We start from the raw sequence: 23017 nt of genomic DNA on the forward strand, positions 1-23017 counted from the left end.
CAATTATAACTTTACCCAGAAAAATGACCCACCTAATTTGAATTTTACAACAGTGTGCAGGCCGCATCACAATTTTTCAAATATAGAACTTTGAGTCATCTTAAAATCGATGATGTCTGAAGGACAACTAAGAATCTGAAAAAGTAACAGCAGTCAATAAAGAATTGTACCGCTACAAGAAAATCAGTGTGCTAAGTTGTGTCTAAGATGGATGGTGGGCATCACTGAGGTAACACTGGCAAAAGGATGAATGTACATATGTAATTAATTTGAATAACTAACCTCTTATTTAGGCCCTTGTGTGTGGTTGGGTCAGATGAGCTTCCTCCAGAGATGCCTTCAGCAATAAGTCGCCCACTGTTTTGAGGGCTCTCTCTTCAGCCTCTGTGAGTCGTGGTGGAGGTGGACCCTCACCTGTTTTTCAGCCCTCAACCTTTTTCTATTGGCTATAATGGAGGTCAAATTTGAACATGTCCAGTAAGCACAAATTTGGAGACTGAAAAGTATATATGTTTTTGCTAACTACTTAAATATATGACATATTGAATGTAACCACTGAATGCTGTATAATTAGGTAGGGTAGGCTAAACAACATCACAATTGCTTGTAATGAAATTATACCTTATCTGTTTGAAGTATATTTTTAGATTTAATCTTCAGTTGCTGCCAAGTACGTTTCGTGCCTGTTGGGTTGCACCTGCATAAATATTAAAATACACACATTATATAAATGTTGAATAAGTGTAACTCTGAAGATACCTTTTTTTTTTTTAATGAATACTGACGCATTGACTTGGTCAGCAATTTTCTGCCACGCCAGCTCACGTTCTTTTGCTGCTGCATTGCTTTTTTTCTTTAATATATACTCATATTCTGCATACGCATTCATTAATATTTCTAACTCCACTGGAGAGGAGGTTCGAGCCCTTTTTTCTCCTGTTGCCATGATGAATCATGTTATCTGCGTTCAATTGATGACAGCTTTTTATCTCCTCATGCACCTTTAATGAAGGCTGATTGAGTTTCACTGATTATATCAAGGCATTTTTTCCAGCCTATTCGCATAGACATGGGCTAGTAACTTATAGTTAGTAGCCAACAACGTGATTGGTCTCCTATTGTCCAGGTAAAGAGAGTCCTTCTTTGGTTTGACTATAAGAACTATTCGTCCCCATCTCAAAGAAGGAAGTAAGATAGCATTAGCAATGCCCTCTTTGTAGACCGAAAGCAATAACTCTAATATCAGGCCAAAAATGTCAATAGAACTCAGGAGTCAGGCCATCCGGTTCAGATTTACCTATAGGCATTTGTTTAATGGCTTGGTCCAACGCAGTAATATTTATCAGAATCACAGTTTCTTAAACCTTTCTTCGATAGGGTTAACAGAGTTAATAACTGAATCAAAAAAAGGAATCCAAGTCACCTTCTGAAAGATGAGATTGATAGTGTATTTTCTAATTAAATCACTTCAAGATCATCAGATAGTATTACATTCATTTATGTAAATTACCTATTCGTAGTTTGCCTACCCTTCTCCAAATTAAAGAAATGTTTTTTCCTCCCCCACCTTTTTCAATCCATTTGGCCTATGTCGTCCAAATCACATCGGCATTTAGCAAGCTCTAAATAAAGGTACAATGTTTATTGTACCTTTATTTAACTAGGCAAGTCAGTTAAGAACAAATTCTTATTTTCAATGGCTAACTGCCTTGTTCAGGGGCAGAACGACAGATTTTTATCTTGGGGATTCGATCTTACAACCTTTCGGTTACAAGTCCAACGCTCTAACCACTAGGCTACCTGCCGCCTCAAGTTTATTACTCTGCCTGTTACTATCAACAATAATATCCATCTGCTTGGAGAATATTTTCTGAGCTAGCAGAAGAAAGAGCAGAATCGAGAAAGTGTAATGCGATGCTACTGGCGGCAGAGAAGTCAGGCGCAGGACAGCGGAAACTGATTTACAACGATTGTGTTTAATAACTATAAACCACCGTCAACAGAACAATACAATAAATGGGTCAAACAAAACCCGGTAAATACCAGCATACCGTGCACAAGCACTATAACAAACAATTACGGACAGGGGGGGGGGGGGCAGAGGGTTAAATACACAACATGTAATTGATGGAATTGGAACCAGGTGTGATGAAGACAAGACAAAACCAATGGAAAATTAAAAGTGGATCAGCGATGGTTAGAAGGTCGGTGATGTCGACTGCCGAACGCTGCCCGAACAAGAAGAGGGACCAACTTCGGCGGAAGTCGTGACAGAAAGGTCTCTCTGATTAGAGCTTTAGACTGTAAACAAAATGACTCATTCTTTAATAAAAGAAGAGTTACATTTCCAGTATGCTTTAGAAAATCTCATCATCAAAACAAAAAGGAAAGAACAATGGTACCATGGTCTGTCAGAGGAGCTGAGGAAATACTACATTCACTGACAAGATTCATAAGATTGGAAGATACCAACCAATAATCAATTCTAGATTTTAATTGTCTGTCCCTATTTGTAGAGTTGAACCAAGAAAATTGCTTTAAAAAGTTGCATTCTATGAACGCTAAATGTCAGAAGTTAAAAGTTAGCGCAGAAATGTCTGGAGGGATACCTACCCATCCAGTCATCAGGAGCAACATTAGAATTACATTAGAATTACCTGTTATCTGTAGAATATTGTTTTTTCAACTCAATTAAGACTTTACCAAGATGTTAGATAGATTTTTTTGACCGTATGTTATAACCATGAACATTTACCAATATGTAACATGAGCCTTTATATTCAACAACAATAGATATCCAGTGACCCTCATCACACCTGCTTTCTAAAACCGTACCTGGAAACCATCTGAAAAGCATTGCCACACCAGCAGGATGAGACGAGACATGGCTAAAAATGATCTGGTCACCCCATTGTGAAGTCCAAAATTCAACATCTGAGGAATGTCTCTCTTGAAATAAAAGACAATTGGACTTTATTGAATCTTTACAAATACAAAAAATTGCCTTGCGTTTTAACTTATGTAAACCCCTGGTGTTCAAGGATAAAAAGGAAAGAGAAATGTTGGATTAGAGTATACGAAATAAAGAGTCTAGAATAAACAGGTACCCTGAATAATATTAAGGTAGCAAAAACCCTTCAAAAATGTACTTGACAAACAGTAACCACCATAAAAAGGAAAATAAATGGATAGACCGTGTAATAACACGTTATATTAATAGTGTATTACTTAAATTGAACTCAAACTTAAAATAAATCTCTGAAAGCTAATCAAGCCACATTAAATGTTTTATTGAGATTTACTTAATAACGATCTTAAAACAATTAATAAAAACTAACTTAGTAAGCCAGAAACAAAAATCTGTGTGCTTACGTTGGTTAATGTTCACATTCAAAACTCGCCACTACGAACAGTACGGCCCAATGCAATATCACCTATATGTGACGTTCAGATAAACGATTGCATGAATAAACTCACCAGTTGAAACGGTATATGGCTTCATAAGCCTACTACTGTATAAGCAGGCCAACTCATAAAGCATAAATCAGTCAATCACGTAGCTCCACCCTGCGGCCGTCAATGACAGCAAACCCCTCCCGAAAGAAGGCTTTCCCCCCTGCGTCTTGCCTCATCGACTTGTGCCACAGCTTGGCACGGGCATCCCTGTCGCGCTTGCTCAAATCTTCTGCAAACGCAAATGCCTTTTTCCCTGCACATCGGCGCAAGTCTGGCAGCTCTCCACACCTCGTCTATCATGTTCCTCAACGCAAACATCATGATGACCTGTCTGTCTGTTCATCTCCTTTCTCTTATCTCCGAGACGGTGTACAAGATCTACAGCGATGTTCAGGGTAGCAGGGGCATATGTCAATCACAATCCCTCTGATATTCTCCCCATCAGTTACAGGTAGCCCGTTCAGATCCTAGCCCCCATCGGCGCTTGTATCGGTCCTGTCCAGCACTGGCTGAGCGTAGCTCCTCGTTCTCTTTTGTCAGGGCGTCAACTTTATTTTTCAAGTTTCACATCAGTGGTAATATTCCTGATAATGCCTGATATTAATGCCTGATAATAATGCCTGATGCATTAAACTCTGTAGTTCTGGAAACGTTTGCAATCGAGAGGGTATTTTTATGAATCCTCTCATCAAAGCCATTCAGCCAAATAGCTTGTTCGTCAAATGTATTGTTTAAACCCTGGATGGCCTCGAAGTTGGCTTCATTTGTGAAAGGCTGGGGTGGTTGAGTCTGCCCGGCGTCATTTTCTCGTAGTCTCTTCATGTAGGGGGGTTTCGAAGGGGTTATTTGGACACCAGTACCGAAAACGAATTCATCCGACCTCGGTACCGTTACTTCTTGGGGAGTGTCAGAATCTTCCCTATAGTTGGCAGTATCTACCTCGGTTATGACAGCTCCCTCTACATTTTTGCTAGATTCCATCTCAGCTAATGTTATGACTGAATTTGCTTTAAGTATAACAAAGTGGTGTTCGGTAAACCATCAAAATAATAAAATAAATACCAAAAAAGATAGCAAAAAAACGTAATTTTAACTGTGTTCGTCGTCAAACTCAAATTAGGGCTTGAATTAAATTTAAAGTTCAGGAGCTCAGTTTAATGCGACCACTCACTCCGCCATCTTGTCCCCACCAGTGGTCGTACTCCGCTTTACTCAGGGTTAACTTAACTCAGAGTTGATTAAACTAATTGTTATCACCTGTTCTGAAACTCAAAACTCTGAGTTTGACAGCTCAGAGTTAGTCAACCCAGAGTTCAAGTTTAAACTCAGAGTTTGTTAAACCTGCTTTCTGAAACAGGGCCCTGCAGATTAATGTCACTAAGAGTCAGACTACAGTTTAACATTCGCAACGGCAGTTATACTTTTGAGGGAGATTGAAAAATTTATAATTTTACGTCATTGGGCTGCGCGGTGCATTCTGGGCAATTCTGAGACAATGAGCGCTCTCTCAAGGAGTGAATGGGAGTCTATTGAGTGCTCGCTCAAAAACCCAGATTAGCACGAATTTCGTCAAAAAAGTACAATATTCCAAATCTTTTCCGAGATGTGAGATAATTAACTTACTATCTGTAGTATTGCATAGCTTTGGAATCGTGATATTACGTAATTTCGACGGGATTTCGAGACGATTAATTTAGCAACCGTGTGACACAGCAGAACAACCTGAACGCAATTGGTCGACAGTCTGCTTGGTGGGGCGTTAGACGTTCTTAATTCAATGGATTCCTATCTCCTTTTTGTAATATATCTGACAACTGCACCGCGGTTAAATTATATACATATTTGATGCAATGCACCCTGGACTAAAGAGGCAGACAAATAGGAAAAATGTGCTAGACAACTCAGATACACATGAAAACATCAAATGACCCAGGGAATCGACAGAGATGCACAAAAACAATTTAACATTCAACATTGGTGAAACTTTCCTTTAAGACTTCCAGTTGAACGATTTTGCCTTCAAAATAAAAGTCTGCGATTAAACGCTATGTGTATAATACATCACTGGGTACATCACACTGGGGCCAAGCTTCTTGCCATCCAGGACCTGTATACTAGGTGGTGTCAGAGGAAGGCCCAAAAAATTGTCAAAGACTCCAGTCATCCAAGTCATAGACTGTTCTCTCTGCTACCACATAGAAAACGGTACCGGAGCGCCAAGTCTAGGTCCAAAAGGCTTCTTAACAGCTTCTACCCCCAAGCCATAAGACTGCTGAACAATTAATCAAATGGCCACCCAGATTATTTACAATGACAGCCCCCCTTCCCCTGGCAGCCCTTTTGTTTTTACACTGCTCCTACTCGCTGTTTATTATCTGTACATAGTCACTTTACCCCTACCTCCATGTACAAATTACCTCGACTGACCTGTACCCCCACACATTGACTCGGTACCGGTACCCCATGTATATAGCCTCGTTATTGTTGTTTTACTGCTGCTCTTTAATTACATGTTACTTTTATCTTTATCTGTATTTTTCTTAACTGCATGTGACTAATAAAATTTGATTTGATTTAAATATTTTATTATTTCTATTTCTTGAACTGTGTTTTTGGTTAAGGGCTTGTAAGTAAGCATTTCACAGTAAGGTACCTGTTGTATTTGGCGCATGTGACAAATAACATTGTATTTTATTTACAATCAATATTTTTTGTATCTTTGCATAGTCATAGCGCATAATGTAAGAAATTATGAAACTAATGAGAATTACTACTTAAAATAAAGAATAAGATAAAGAATATTATAATGTGGAGAAGATTTAAAATCAAATGTTTAAATCAAAATTTCACATTTAAACAAATCTAAATGTATTGGTCATGTAGACATATTTTGCAGATGTTGCCGCGGGTGTAGCGAGCAATGTCGGAGTCCAGACTATAAATATATATGTAGATGATGGTGTGTATAGACATTATGGGCAGTGTATGAATAGACAAGGTATGTACAGCAGTATTTATATAGGATGAACCTTGACTAGAATACAGTATATACTGTACATATGAAGTGGATAAAACAGTATGTAAACATTAAAGTTTCCAGTGTTCAATGACTATGTACATAGGGCAGTAGACTCTAAGGTGCAGGGTTGAATACCAGGCGGTAGCCGGCTAGTAACAGTGAATAAAGTTCAGGGCAGGGTACTGGGAGGAGACTGGCTAGTGGTGACTATTTAATAGTCTGATGGCCTGGAGTTAGAAGCTATTTTTCAGTCTCTTGGTCCAATCTTTGATGCACCTGTGCTGTCTCCGCCTTCTAGATGGTGTCGGGATGAACATGCCATGGCATGGGTGGCTGAGGTCCCGTGTGAAATGGCTATGTTATTTATATAACTGGTGCTATGCTTAAAAGTGTTTATTGGTTCTTACAGATCCTTTCACAGTTTTAATGTATTTCCTGTTTGCTTGAGATGTATTCCTGGATGATTATATAATCAGCCCCTTTTTTTCAATATTCGCGTAAAATGACATACCCAAATCTAACTGACTGTAGCTCCAGACCTGAAACAAGGATATGCACATTCTTGGTACCATTTGAAAGGAAACACTTTGAAGTTTGTGGAAATGTGAAAGGAATGTAGGAGAATAACACATTAGATCTGGTAAAAGATAATATAAAGAAAAAAACCAACTGTTTTTTTTGTATTTTTTTGTACCATCATCTTTGAAATGCAAGAGAAAGGCCATAATGTATTATTCCAGCCCAGGTGCACCAACCCTGAAGTTAATTAATGTGTCTTATCCTAGTAGCACCCTCTAGTGGCTTAAAGCCTCATGTCTTATTCTAGTTCTGTGAAACCTTAACTCTATGTGCTGTGCCCAGCAGTTGTCTTTACTATCTTTTGCTAATAGATACTAATTATTTGGTCGTTCAGAGTTTGACTATTGAGGTCTTCCCATGCAACAGAACATAGCTGCCAATGCAGTTCACTGTATATGGAATACATATTGGACTGTAAAGGAACAAGTTTACAACCTGTCTCAGCTAAAGTGAGGTGGAAAAGACTCAGTAGGGTCTCTTTTAACCAAATATGTTTAGTTTGAGGGAAACTGTGTTGTATAGATTGTTGCTGTCTTTTTACTCCTCCCCCTCTTTAGCCCCCAATGCAATACACTGTTTTGGGCTGTCTAATACCTGTCTCAGATAAAGTGGGGTGGAAAATACTCAGTAGGGTGAGTTCGAACAAAAAGCTAAGTTATAGGGAGTTTTGCTGGACTTTTACTCTGGTCAAACAGCTTCAAATGTGGTGCCTGAACACTATGGTTCAAATATAGCACATATTGTTCTACCAAAATACCCTTTAATGTAAAAGACAAATATCTTATAATCTTCTTTTTGGTGGACACTTCTGGTGGATACAACATGTTTATTCAAAAAGGCAAGAGAGATGCAAGTTCACTTTGTCCAAAAAAACATACTTTATTCATAACAAATATCACATTGATCATCAACAGTTACTCAGAAGTTTCAAATTAGTTTTGAGTTGTCACATGCACAAGTACAGTGAAACGCTTACTTGCTAGTTCTTTCCCAACAATTCAGTGTTCAATATCAAATAGTATGAAGTAGATTTCTTTTAAACACACAAGAAATAAGAAAAACATGAGACATGAGGCTATATACAGGGTCCGTGCCAGTGCCAAATGTGCAATATGCAGGGATACTGGAGTGGTTAAGGTAGATACACTATGTACATGTAGACAGGGGCAAGGAGAAAGTGAATGATAGCAGGATAAATAGTAAAAATAATCAATATAGCAGCAGCATAAGTAGTGGGTGTATGTGTGTGTGTAGGTTGGTGTCAGTGAGTGTGTGCAGTAGAGTCAGTGTTGGCGTGTGTGAGTGTGTGGGTAAAGACCCATGAGTGGCATAAAATCAGTGCAGATAGACCATGGATGAACGTGGGCAGCCATTGCTTAGCTGTTCAAAAGTCTCAGTGCTTGGCGATAGAAGCTGTCTCGGAGCCTGTTGGTCCGAGAACAAATGCTCCGGTACCGCCTGCCAGATGATAGCAGAGAGAACAGTCTATGGCTGGGGTGGCAGGAGTCTGGACAATTTTCACACCTTCCTCAGACACCGCCTGCTATGTATGTCCTGGATGTCCTTATATGCAATATCAGGGTTCAGCATATCAGCTCCTGAAATGCGCCAAACAATCCGAGAACCATAGTACATTTGCATGTTACACCACTTAATGAAATCATTGCAGATTGATCTCCTTTTGACAGTGTACATGGAAGCATTCCTTCATGACATTCACTATACTTTCATGGCGTTCACCATCATACTCAATGAATCTGATATACACATTCTTGTAACATTAACACAATAATCTTCCTTCTGATAATTCATACAAAATACATCTCATGTTGTTGTGAATGGACTGCTTTACTGAACAAACATATAGGGACCACAACTACGTCCATCTACCTGAGCTTTGAAATTCCCACAATGAGAAAATTCATATTTCAGAACAATGTCCACAACCTTTCCATGTCAAGCCAAATACTGTAGCGCCAGATATTTCTGTAGTGAGTGCAGAATGCCCTCCAGTTCCTTCTCATACTGCTTTAAGGAGTCCATTATTTTAACACTCAATGTTATACTATTTTGAGCACAAACACATTATCCAATGTGCTTTTAAATTCACAGGTACTATTATATTCTCAAAACGCCCCCAATTGAGAGGTATCACATTCCTTGCATTTGACAGTGCATACAGTAAGTGAATGTGTCACATGCGTCGAAAGGATTGGACCAAGGTGCAGCGTGTTGAGTGCTCATCTTTTATTATGAGAGAACACTTAAACAAAATAAACGCCAAACAGTTCCGTAAGGACAACGACTATACGAAATACAACCACACACAAAACACAAAGGAAAACAGGCTGCCTAAGTATGGCTTCCAATCAGAGACAACGAAAGACACCTGCCTCTGATTGAAAACCATACTCGGCCAAACCTTGAAAACGAAACATAGAAAATGAAAACTAGAACACATTCCCCTGAAACCAACAAACCCCCCTGCCACGCCCTGACCATTCTACTATGGCAAATGACCCTTTTCACTGGTCAGGACGTGACAGAATGACTTCTTTCAGACCAAAGTGGAGAACCTCTACTTATCCGGTCATATGCAACGAGACAACATGTGTCTTTGTGCAGCAATTTGTTGAGTAATTCTAATCTATAGCCAACTGGCAACTTTGATGTCTCAGTGCAGTTTACGTGCCAAAACTGGTCATGACATGTATACAGTTTCACAAATGGGTATTCGTCTGAAAATGTGACTACTAGAAATAGTATATGTATGTTTGCTAAATATGCAAAGGAGAGTAAAGCTTCTAGGTAATTTGATCCTATCCCTGTCTATTTTTACAAGCAAAGTCTGTAGAGCATGGGTTACATAAAAGCTTGAATGTTGAGTGCCTTTTGAATTCTTAGATATATTACATGCTCTGCTCTGTTGATTTAAACCAACAAGGTATTGGCCTACGCGTTCTGCAGAAATGTCCCTGGGTTCTACGATCAGTTGTTTGGTAGTCTGGCCATACACTGCCTGGGCATCACACTTACTGGAAATGTTCAGACTGTGAATGTAGAGCACTTGCCAAGAAATTTGCAGGTAGAATTTCCTGAACAAAATGTTCAACTATGTCCTTTACACCACTGTAATGAAGTTGTTCTTGAACCATGGATTGTGAAAATGTCGCTGAATTCAATGCTTCAAACTGGGAAATTGCCTTTTTGAAGTGAGGAGACGGTTTCCTTTGGTCAGCAATAAGTAATATCTTATGGCATTCAGAAAATGCTGATGTAGTGTCAAGAAACATGTAAATGAGCCACCTTATATCCACTGTGTGATTAGAAAATTATTCATACTGTGGAATGACATAAATCTCTGATTCTTAATCATGTGCTTGAACTGTACATCATGGCAATTTGTTTGCATCTGAGGCTCATTAACTACTTCATATAAATATATAACCCCTTCTGCACTTGTGCCAACTCCTTCCCTATTCATGCCAACAGAAATGTGTAAGTCATCTGCCCGTATCTTAAGTGTCAAAAGCCAGTTCTGTCCAGAAATACCCCCTTGTAGATTTTGTGCCTGAGTGAGATATTACAGAGCTTAATCTGTACATCTGTTTCTTGTTGCCAACAACTGGGATTTCCATTGTACTGGAAGGTGCTACACGGGGAACAAAAATAACAAGAATATCTGGTGTGGTGGTCCAAACAGTCTGTCTAATCAATACACCATCACATTGACTGCATTTTGTGGGTGCACCCCATTTAGTGATTAATTGCCTAACTAGAATATCAAGCGATGATGTGTCTGTATTTAGTCAAACCTGAAAAATTGAGCTGAAGTAATACTCATTGTGTGAGATGCTGTTTCTGCAAGTTTCACTGCTATGAGTATGCATAGCACTGACCACTGTTTTAATGCCCAAATCTTGTAACCAGGGGAGTAATTGATATATAAAAACATTATGCCAATGATGGAATGGTCATGTTTATCTCTACCAAAACTTGCTCAAACTCACAGTGCTTAAAGATGCATCCAGGCCTCTGAACTACAGACAAGAGAGCAGCAAAGTTATCTTTAATATCTGAACATTCTGTCATGGATTGTGGGTCAAGATGCTTGAAGGTACTTTTCACTATCCTGGGATGTAACAAAGACTGCAAGGAGGAGTTGAACCAACAGTTTGCAGCTCTGTTTTCAAATCTACATATTGTTATTTTGATATCATGCAGGAAATCCTGCTGAGATTTCAATCTATTGACCGAATGTGGCTCACAACACAATAAATACTGGATCATTGTTCATCCCTGTCTTTTTATTAAGACCGAATGATTTCGAATGTATAGCTGGAGGAATATGAAAAGACCTACGGAGATGCCTTGGTGTTTTTTTCCTTTTCTCCCAGCTTTTCTCGGGTTGCGGCAGTATGCGTTACCTTTTGGGATTGGAAAATGTGATTTTCTCACATATGTCTCTCTGGCCAGCTTTATGCAGAGTGCAATTTGACAATACACTTGTCAATTCTATGTTCTGTATCAACAAGAAATAACACCCTTGTGGTTTTGAACGTTACCTCACTAATTGCTGTACTTTTCTTATTCTGCCTTGGATTTGACTTGTATAATGCTGAAAACGTCTGTACATTTCCTGCCAAAAGGTCAGACCAAATTGGTATTACAGGGAGAAAGTTTTTTAAAGTGTGTCCAACTGCATGGTTCACTTTTAGAATGTCTGTTCAACTCCCCCACCCCCTTTTGCCTTCAGAACCGCCTCAATTCGTCAAGGCATGGACTCTACAAGGTGTTCCACAGGGATGCTGGCCCATGTTGACTCCAATGCTTCCCACAGTTGGGTCAAGCTAGCGGGATGTCCTTTGGGTGGTGGACACATGGGAAACTGTTGAACGTGAAAAACCCAGCAGCGTTGCAGTTGGCATCCTACTACCATACCCCGTTCAAAGGCACTATATATTTTGTCTTGCCCATTCACCCTCTGAATGGCACAGATATACAATTAATGTCTCAATTGTTTCAAGGCTTAAAAATCCTTATTTAACCTGTCTCCTGCCCTTCATCTACACTGACTGAAGTGGATTGAACAAGTGACATCAATAAGGGATCATAGCTTTCACATGGGTTCACCTGGTCAGTCTGTCATGGAAAGGATTCACCCGGTCAGTCTGTCATGGAAAGAATTTGCCTGGTGAATGTAGTCTATGTCATGTTTTCAACACTCAGTGAACATGCTAACTCTATACCTATCATCTTTACCACATACATTTTTTACAGAGTTCACAATCCTGTTGCATTAAATTACTTTTGCATGCTTGTATGACACAGAAGTCAAGATCTCTTGCCCTGGCTTGTTCTGTCTATTTTCCAGCAGCGCTGCAAATACATCTCCATATTGTTCCTATTAAACACTTTCAATGGTACATTCAACAACTCTATAGGACTTGGGGAAGCAGAGAATGTTCACCTCCAGGTCACACTGACCTTCACGGGTGATCCTGGTACTGCAGATGAGGCCACCATTCACTTTACCCTGTAATCATATGGATATTTTAGGTTTTGCAGTGATTATCATACTTTAACCTGATGCATTTGGCACATGTGGCTGGCCGTGGGCTGATTTTAAATGTGTAAAGGCACGTTCTATAAGCCAATATGTATTCCATATACAGGGATGCGCATTGTGGCCAACGTAATAGGTGGAGTAAAATGCCAGCAACACGCTTTGTTATTCAGAGCCCCATAAAATGACACTATATACATTCTACAGACCCTACTGAGTATTCCCTACAATACTTTTACTGCTGCACCTCAAATATTTTTTTCTCTATAAGCCAATATGTATTTCATATACAGTTACTTGCAGTGGGGGCATTTATTTGACCTTGGAACATGTTTTAAAACCCACATTTAATGCAAATGTCACTTAAACATGAATAAATATGAATCATTGTTAATGTTCAGAAAATTATTTTTCATATATCATGAATAATAAATACAGGTTATAGACACTTTTGTACGATTACATGGGGAACTTTTATTAGGAAAATGTCCGAAATTCCGTGACCCGGAAATACTTGTTTAGTGTAGCTGACGAGACGCTGCTGAAGAAGAAAGCCGCTGGTTGTGTTGGCAAAAATATGGTAAAATCGGATAGAGGTATGCAGAAGAAATAAGGGAAAATGTCCGTATATGGAGCCGTTTTCCATTTGACGCAGGATACAGCGAACTGACTTGACCCCATCGGACATAGCTACAGCAAAGTACGTTACTTCACTCTAAAAGTGATTTTCATAATCACTGTTTTCATTGCTAATCAACAAAAAACGGATTCTGCTTGACCATATCCGATTCCTTGTATTTATTAATTTGTATTCATCGGGATATTATGAGCTTTTGTCGATTACGGCATTTGTGTAAATTTTTTACGGGAGAGCGACTTACTTTTAATGAAGGAAAACTCCCTAAATAATGTTCAGCCCTAAAGCAATGGAGGAGGAGAAAGGGATACATATGAGAGGGAGATTTTCGGTGGCTCCTGAGCCCCTTGTCTGTATTTCCAACGAAGAAAACATTTTAGATGTCCATTTTCTAAATAATTTAGACGTCTTGCCATCTAAGTTGACAATTGTATTATTACCCTCGCCTCGGACCAGCTACATATCTTGCGCCCATTTTTTTTATTCCCAAGGTTTAAATGGCCAACCCTTTAGGTCGGTGTATCCAACAGTTAATATAGCGATCCACCTAGCGAGCAAGAAACAATGTAGCACGCTTCCTTGCTCATTATAGTGCTGCCAAAGAGATGCTACTTTACAACAAAAAATTATATTGCGGTAAAACGTTACATTGTAACGCTTGATAACACAGCCATATTAACTTAGCTTTTACTGCTAGCTTAACTTGCCTGCCAACTAGCTATGCTTACGTTTATGAGGAGTCTGCAATCGAAATTGACCGTGATGAAATGTATTATGCATATAGATAGTGATTTGAATTTAATTTTTTATTTTTTTCAAATTCTGTAGCATTTTTGGGGCCACAACTCTGTCATTTGATACAACTGAAAAGGGGCGCTCCTCCCTACATTAGCCAGATGACGTGATACATAGCATAACGCACATGCGCCCCTATTGCTTTTTCTCTGAGTTGTCAAAGCAAGCAAAGCAGAAACTGGCTACTCTTTGTCTGATGAAGCTGGCAAAGTAACTGCTGTTTGACTTAACAAAAAAAAGTATTTATTCCCAGTGCTGAGCTAGTAGTTTAACTGACGTGTAGCGTTAGTTAATGTTTCATCCCTTATCGACTGCATTTCTGTCTGAAGTGAATGAACTAACTCTACCACAGCCAGTTCAGCTCTAGCCTCTAGCTATCAGTCAGGTAGCAGTATCTAACAGCTGGTGTGTGTATGGAAATGTTTTGTAGCCTGATATTCTGTTTTTTGACAGCGCATTGTGAGTTTTTATTAGTCAGTATAGCAATGTAAAGTTATTGATCTGCCAGGTTCCTTAGCTAATTCCCTACTTTTCACACTGACACGGTATAAACAGCTCTACAGGCTTCACTGTCATGGTGCACAGTCAGTACATAACACTATGCTCATCATTTATTAGCAGGATCAGATGGTGACAGATGTCCAAGCAAAGCCAGACAGCCAGGAAAGACAAGTCTACGAATTTTGCAGTATAATATAGCAATCAATGAATGGATACAAAGTTACATCTTGAGTTGATGGGTAGGCTTCAGTTTGGGACCTAGGAATAATGGTCATTTCAATTATTGTACCATTGATTCTATTCTTGGATAATATAATGTATAAATATACACCAAGGTAATTCTTTGACATTCCTCATCTGAGAAGGGTCAGCAGGGTCAAGCAACCAGGGAAGACCAGTCTGTGACGGCGCTGAGATTACACTTTATTCTCTCTGTGCAGAAAACACTGGACAAGCCAGGAGCTTCAAAGATTGAAACTATTTTAAGGCAGTCTGACAAACCTCAAAAGTTGATTTCCAAACTGTATCAAGGGTTGATAGAGGCTTTTCCCGATGACACAAAACATGTAAAACAAACATGTGAGGAAGACCTGGTAGACACTATTGATGATGCTGAATGGATATTTATATGTTTGAATGCCCAGTCATGTTCATGTAATTTCAGTCATAAATTAATGCAGTTTAAGACCATCCATAGAACGTACTATATGCCAGTGAAACTGAATATCATGCACTCAGAAATGTAATTCCTCTGCTGGAGGTGTAAAACGCAGAAGGGGACATATTTGCATATGTTATACTCTTGTGAAGGCTTGGTGAATTCTGGCAAAGAGTATTTTCTTTTATCTCAGCAGGTCTTCAGATTCTCCCTTCTCTCTGTTTTGGTTTGCTTGGAAATGTTGATACTTGAGACTGTTATCAGAAGAAACTATGTAACCTAGCATTTATAGCGGCTAAGAAATGCATTGCCATGAATTGGAAGGTTGATTATCCTCCCACACTGTCACAATGGATGGCAGAAATGTCCAGTTATGTTCAGTATCACTAGATTTGATTTATTACAAGATTAAGGGTATATTGTGCTTCTTTCATAAGGTCTGGATGCCCTCTATGGAATATTGTACGACAAAAGGAGTCTGTATTGAAAACATGCCCATCTCAGGAGAGATTTTCTAGTCAGGCAATCTCTAGCTGCTGATGATCCCGTTTAAACTCTGTTCCTTCTTCCAGATCAGTTTCCTGTGTGTGGACTCTCTGAATGGCTGTTCTCTCGCTCCAAGAACAGCTGTCACCCAGTCCCTTCTGAGAGTGAGTGAGCGTGAAGAGAGCTCAACGATTTCACATGAATCAAGCGCTCACTTACTCCAGTTGAAGCCGGAACAGAGAGACACGTCAGCACAAACTCACAGATCTTCTGTCAAAATCTCATCACACACACACACACACACACACACTAGGCAAAGCTACATCCTCACATTTCAGACACTGCACCTCTTCATTCCCACCATCCATACGTTCACTTCTCTGCTTCAGTGAAAATGTACGGCAGCTCCCGCTCCGTGGGCAGAGCGGATGCCAACCACAGCGGAGGAGGGAGAGATGGGGGGAGCACCCAGGGTTCGGGTCGCTCCCCTCATCTCCCCCGTTCCCCACGGATGGGCCACCGTCGCACCAACAGCACGGGGGGCAGCGGAGGATGTCCAGGCGGAGCGGGGGGTAAGACCCTCTCCATGGAGAACATCCAGTCCCTCAATGCTGCCTATGCCACCTCAGGACCCATGTACCTGAGCGACAACGAGGTTGCCATGTCCGACCACGTTAACAAGAGTGGTCGAGAGATGACCACAATGGGTCGACAGAGGGTGACCTACGGGTCAAGAGCAAGCGCAGGAGTGGGTGGAGGGGTGGCAGCTAGCACCCCCAACATCGCCACATCTGCCCAGGCCAATGCTGTGCTCCCTGGGGGAATGATGGCAGGTGACGCTCTGGCTTTTGGGGATCACCACATGGCCTCCACGGTCCCTCACTCCCTGAGACAGGCCCGGGACAACACCATACTGGACCTGCAGGCCCAACTCAAAGAGGTCAGTAGCCACAGTTGGTAACGTTAGTCTGTCTGTAGAATGACAATGGACAAGGAAAGCTCAATGCTGTGATGTCATAAGGAAAGTTAGTAATAACTTGTTTGAGATGTACCCTACTTTGAGCAGAAGATCCAGTTTGACTTTGATGTTGAGTGTTCTGCTATTAGGCATGTGTGAAAATATTTTGTATTTGTAGTGTGTGTGTATGGAATTGTATGTTTGACTGACTGAGACCCCTGGTCCCTCAGGTTCTGCGTGAGAACGAGTTTCTGCGTCGTGAGGTGGAGGTGAAGGAAAGCAAGCTGAGTTCCTCCATGAACTCCATCAAGACTTTCTGGAGCCCAGAGCTGAAGAAGGAGAGAGCCCTAAGGAAGGATGAGGTGTCCAAGATCACTGTCTGGAAGGAACAGTACCGCGTGGTGCAGGATGAGACACAGGTGTGTGATATTTTTCATCCATGTTATTGTGAAAGAAAGGATTGGGGGTTAGTTAACTTACATCTAGACGTTCCGCTAGCGGAACACCTGCTCCAATATCCAATGATGGGCGTGGCGCGAAATACAAACTCCTCGAAAATACAAAAACTTCAATTTTTCAAACATATGACTATTTTACACCATTTTAAAGACAAGACTCTCCTTTTTCTAACCACATTGTCCGATTTCAAAAAGGCTTTACAACGAAAGCAAAACATTAGATTATGTCAGCAGAGTACCCAGCCAGAAATAATCAGACACCCATTTTTCAAGCTAGCATATAATGTCACAAAAAACTAAACCACAGCTAAATGCAGCACTAACCTTTTGATGATCTTCATCAGATGACACTCCTAGGACATTGTTATATAATACATGCATGTTTTGTTCAATCAAGTTCATATTTATATCAAAAACCAGCTTTTTACATTAGCATGTGACGTTCAGAACTAGCATTCCCACCGAACACTTCCGGTGAATTTACTAAAATTACTCACGATAAACGTTCACAAAAAACATAACAATTATTTTAAGAATTATAGATACAGAACTCCTTTATGCAATCGCGGTGTCCGATTTTAAAATAGCTTTTCGGTGAAAGCACATTTTGCAATATTCTGAGTAGATAGCCTGGCCATCATGGCTAGCTATTTTGACACCCACCAAGTTTGGCCCTCAACAAACTCAGATTTACTATAAGAAAAATTGGATTACCTTTGCTGTTCTTTGTCAGAATGCACTCCCAGGACTTCTACTTCAATAAAAAATGTTGGTTTGGTTCCAAATAATCCATAGTTATATCCAAATAGCGGCGTTTTGTTGTGTGTTCAAGACACTATCCGAAGGGTAAAGAAGGGTGACGCGCCCGGCGCGTTTCGTGACAAAAAAATTAAAAATATTCCATTACCGTACTTCGAAGCATGTCAAACGCTGTTTAAAATCAATTTTTATGCGATTTTTCTCGTAAAAAAGTGATAATATTCAGACCGGGAAACCCTGTTTTCGTTCAAAGACTGAAAATAAAAACATGGAGTCGTCTCGTGCACGCACGCGCCAGTCTAATTGTTCGCAGATCGACCACTTACCAAATGCGCTACTGTTTTTCAGCCATGGACAGCAGATTCATCATTCAACGTTCTGGCGCCTTCTGAGAGCCTATGGGAGCGTTAGAAAATGTCACGTTACAGCAGAGATCCCCTGTTTTGGATAGAGATGATCAAGAAGGCCAAGAAATAGTCAGAGAGGGCGCTTCCTGTTTGGAATCTTCTCAGGTTTTGGCCTGCCAAATGAGTTCTGTTATACTCACAGACACCATTCAAACAGTTTTAGAAACTTTGGAGTGTTTTCTATCCAAAGCTACTAATTATATGCATATTCTAGTTTCTGGGCAGGAGTAATAATCAGATTAAATCGGGTACGTTTTTTATCCGGCCGTGAAAATACTGCCTCCTATCCATAACAAGATAATCTGATCCTAGATTTGTGTTGACGGCAATTTACTACCTCAAGCACAGGACAGGTTATAGCCTATAGGCTAGGTGTTTTGGTAGTTGTTTGTAGGTTTTCTCTTTGACCGGTATTGCCAGCATTATCCACTGGATTTGCTGCAGGTGGAAAATCCTAGGAAATGCTCTTTAATTGACACAAGCTGTCTCCAATCAATCATTCAATGTCTGGAGGGTTTTGTAGGGGGATCGCCTAAACCAGGGCAGGCGTAGCTTACGAATCTTAATTGCACATGGACTAATATTTGGCAGGAAATACTATTTGTAGATCAGTGGTTCTACACCTCAATTTGCTCAAGCTGATCCTCTCCAACAGACTCAAACCCTGATCATAGGTGGTTTTAAAAATGGGGCAATTAGGACAGTTAAAGTGGAGAGACTATGAATCCAACCAGAAAATATAAACAATTCTAAATCAGAATATCGCTTGAAAAAAAGAGCATGCAAATACGCCGCTGGGACGCTCTTTGCAGACAACAATATATTCTGCAAAACCTGCAATTTAGCATTAGATTATAAATGGAAAGAAAAGTAGCCATCTAAAAGTATATATAAACTCAGCAACAAAAGAATGTCCCTTTTTCAGGACCCTGTCTTTAAAAGATCATTTGTAAAAATCCAAATAACTTCACAGATCTTCATTGTAAAGGGTTTAATCACTGTTTCCCATGCTTGTTCAATGAACCACAAACAATTAATGAACATACACCTGTGGAACGGTCATTAAGACACAAACAGCTTACAGACGGTAGGCAATTAAGGTCACATTTATGAAAACTTTAGTGTCCTTAGTTTTCTGGTGCAGTCCATGAGGAGGAGATGCACTGCAGTACTTAATGCAGCTGGTGGCCACACCAGATACGGACTGTTACATTTGACTTTGACCCCCCCCTCCTTTGTTCAGGGACACATTATTCAATTTCTGCTAGTCACATGTCTGTGGAACCTGTTCAGTTTATGTTTCAGTTGTTGAATCTTGTTATGTTCATACAAATATTTAGACATGTTAAGTGTGCTGAAAATAAACACAGTTGACAGTGAGAGGACGTTTCTTTTTTTGCTGAGTTTATATATACTGCTCAAAAAAATAAAGGGAACACTTAAACAACACATCCTAGATCTGAATGAAATAAATAATCTTATTAAATACTTTTTTCTTTACATAGTTGAATGTGCTGACAACAAAATCACACAAAAATTATCAATGGAAATACAATTTATCAACCCATGGAGGTCTGGATTTGGAGTCACACTCAAAATTAAAGTGGAAAACCACACTACAGGCTGATCCAACTTTGATGTAATGTCCTTAAAACAAGTCGAAATGAGGCTCAGTAGTGTGTGTGGCCTCCACGTGCCTGTATGACCTCCCTACAACGCCTGGGCATGCTCCTGATGAGGTGGCGGATGGTCTCCTGAAGGATCTCCTCCCAGACCTGGACTAAAGCATCCGCCAACTCCTGGACAGTCTGTGGTGCAACGTGGTGTTGGTGGATGGAGCGAGACATGATGTCCCAGATGTGCTCAATTGGATTCAGGTCTGGGGAACGGGCGGGCCAGTCCATAGCATCAATGCCTTCCTCTTGCAGGAACTGCTGACACACTCCAGCCACATGAGGTCTAGCATTGTCTTGCATTAGGAGGAACCCAGGGCCAACCGCACCAGCATATGGTCTCACAAGGGGTCTGAGGATCTCATCTCGGTACCTAATGGCAGTCAGGCTACCTCTGGCGAGCACATGGAGGGCTGTGCGGCCCCCCAAAGAAATGCCACCCCACACCATGACTGACCCACCGCCAAACCGGTCATGCTGGAGGATGTTGCAGGCAGCAGAACGTTCTCCACGGCGTCTCCAGACTCTGTCACGTCTGTCACGTGCTCAGTGTGAATCTGCTTTCATCTGTGAAGAGCACAGGGCGCCAGTGGCGAATTTGCCAATCTTGGTGTTCTCTGGCAAATGCCAAACGTCCTGCACGGTGTTGGGCTGTAAGCACAACCCCCACCTGTGGACGTCGGGCCCTCATACCACCCTCATGGAGTCTGTTTCTGACCGTTTGAGCAGACACATGCACATTTGTGGCCTGCTGGAGGTCATTTTTCAGGGCTCTGGCAGTGCTTCTCCTGCTCCTCCTTGCACAAAGGCGGAGGTAGCGGTCCTGCTGCTGGGTTGTTGCCCTCCTAGGGCCTCCTCCACGTCTCCTGATGTACTGGCCTGTCTCCTGGTAGCGCCTCCATGCTCTGGACACTACGCTGACAGACACAGCAAACCTTCTTGCCATAGCTCGCATTGATGTGCCATCCTGGATGAGCTGCACTACCTGAGCCACTTGTGTGGGTTGTAGAGTCCGTCTCATGCTACCACTAGAGTGAAAGCACCGCCAGCATTCAAAAGTGACCAAAACATCAGCCAGGAAGCATAGGAACTGAGAAGTGGTCTGTGGTCCCCACCTGCAGAACCACTCCTTTATTGGGGGTGTCTTGCTAATTGCCTATAATTTCCACCTGTTGTCTATTCCATTTGCACAACAGCATGTGAAATGTATTGTCAATCAGTGTTGCTTCCTAAGTGGACAGTTTGATTTCACAGAAGTGTGATTGACTTGGAGTTACATTGTGTTGTTTAAGTGTTCCCTTTATTTTTTTGAGCAGTGTAGTACCAGTCAAAAGTTTGGACACCTACTCATTCAAGGGTTTTTCTTTATTTTTACTATTTTCTACATTGTGGAATAATAGTGAATACATCCAAACTATTAAATAACACACATGGAATCATTTAGTAACCAAAAAAGTGTTAAACAAATCAAAATACATTTTAGATTTTAGATTCTTCAAAGTAGCCACGCTTTGCCATGATGACAGCTTTGCACACTCTTGGCATTCTCTCAACCAGCTTCATGAGGAATGCATTTTAATTAACAGGTGTGCCTTGTTAAAAGTTAATTTGTGGAATTTCTTTCCTCAATGTGTTTGAGACAATCAGTTGTGTTGTGACAAGGTAGGGGTGGTATACAGAAGATAGCCCTATTTGGTAAAAGACCAAGTCCGTATTATGGCAAGAACTGCTCAAATAAGCGAAGAGAAACAACTGTCCATCATTACTTTACAGACATGAAGGTCAGTCAATCCGGAAAGCTTTAAGAACTTTAAAAGTTTCTTCAAGTGCAGTTGCATATATCAAGTGCTAATATGAAATTGGCTCTAGCGAGGACCACCACAGGACAGGAAGACCCAGGGTTACCTCTGCTGCAGAGGATAAGTTCATTAGAGTTACCATCCTCAGAAATTGCAGCCTAAATAAAGGCTTCAGAGTTCAAGTAACAGACACATCTCAACATCAACTGTTCAGAGGAGACTGTGTGAATCAGGCCTTCTTGGTCGTATAGATGCAAAGAAACCACTACTAAAGGACACCAATAAGAAGAGATTTGCTTGGGCAAAGAAACACAAACAATGGACATTAGACTGGTGGAAATCTGTCCTCTTGGTCTGATGATTCCAAATTTGAGAGTTAAGGTCCCAATGGCCGTGTCTTCATGAGACGCAGAGTAGGTGAACGGATGATCTCCGCATCTGTGTTTCCCACCATGAAGCATGGAGGAGGAGGTGTGATGGTGTGGGGGTGCTTTGCTAGTGACACTGTTGTGGATTTATTTAGAATTCAAGGCACACTTAACCTGCATGGCTACCACAGCATTCTGCAGCGATACGCCATCCCATCTGGTTTGGGCTTAGTGGGACTATCATTTGTTTTTCAGCAGGACAATGACCCAAAACATACCTCCAGGCTCTGTAAGGGCTATTTGATCAAGAAGGAGAGTTAATAAGTGCTGCATCAGATGACCTGGCCTTCACAAACATCCGACCTCAACCCAATTGAGATGGTTTGGGATGAGCAGGACCGCAGAGTGAAGGAAAAGCAGCCAACAAGTGCTCAGCATATGTGGGAACTCCTTCAAGACTGTTGGAAAAGCATTCCTCATGAAGCTGGTTGAGAGAATGCCAAGCATGTGCAAAGCTGTCATCAAGGCAAAGGGTGGCTACTTTGAAGAATATGAAATATAAAATAAGCTCAGCAAAAAAAGAAACGTCCTCTCACTGTCGGCTGCGTTTTATTTTCAGCAAACTTAACGTGTAAATATTTGTATGAACATAAGATTAAACAACTGAGACATAAACTCAACAAGTTCCACAGACATGTGACTAACAGAAATGGAATAATTTGTCCCTGAACAAAGGAATCAAAAGTAACAGTCAGTGTCTGGTGTGGCCACCAGCTGCATTAAGTACTGCAGTGCATCTCCTCCTCATGGACTGCACCAGATTTGCCAGTTCTTGTTGTGAGATGTTACCCCACTCTTCCACCAAGGCACCTGCAAGTTTCCAGACATTTCTGGGGGG

The 23017-nt window shown here is 40.8% G+C and overlaps 1 protein-coding gene across 3 annotated transcripts in view; it reads left to right on the forward strand.

Moving 5' to 3' along the window:
- The first annotated feature begins 13149 nt into the window (after window positions 1-13149).
- The window catches only part of LOC106561322 (ELKS/Rab6-interacting/CAST family member 1), a 42376-nt gene continuing 32508 nt past the window's right edge, over window positions 13150-23017 (forward strand). For all 3 annotated transcript variants that reach the window (XR_014379096.1, XR_014379097.1, XM_082957276.1), the window contains exons 1-3: window positions 13150-13320; window positions 15784-16637; window positions 16886-17074. Coding sequence is in view for 1 of the 3 variants with exons in the window: in XM_082957276.1 (XP_082813402.1) it covers window positions 16092-16637; window positions 16886-17074 (735 nt within the window). In the remaining 2 variants the exon portion in view is untranslated. The remainder of the gene's footprint in view (window positions 13321-15783; window positions 16638-16885; window positions 17075-23017) is intronic.

The sequence above is a fragment of the Salmo salar genome, chromosome 10, assembly GCF_965601325.2.
Source record: "Salmo salar chromosome 10, fSalSal1, whole genome shotgun sequence".
Classification (NCBI taxonomy): Eukaryota; Metazoa; Chordata; class Actinopteri; order Salmoniformes; family Salmonidae; genus Salmo; species Salmo salar.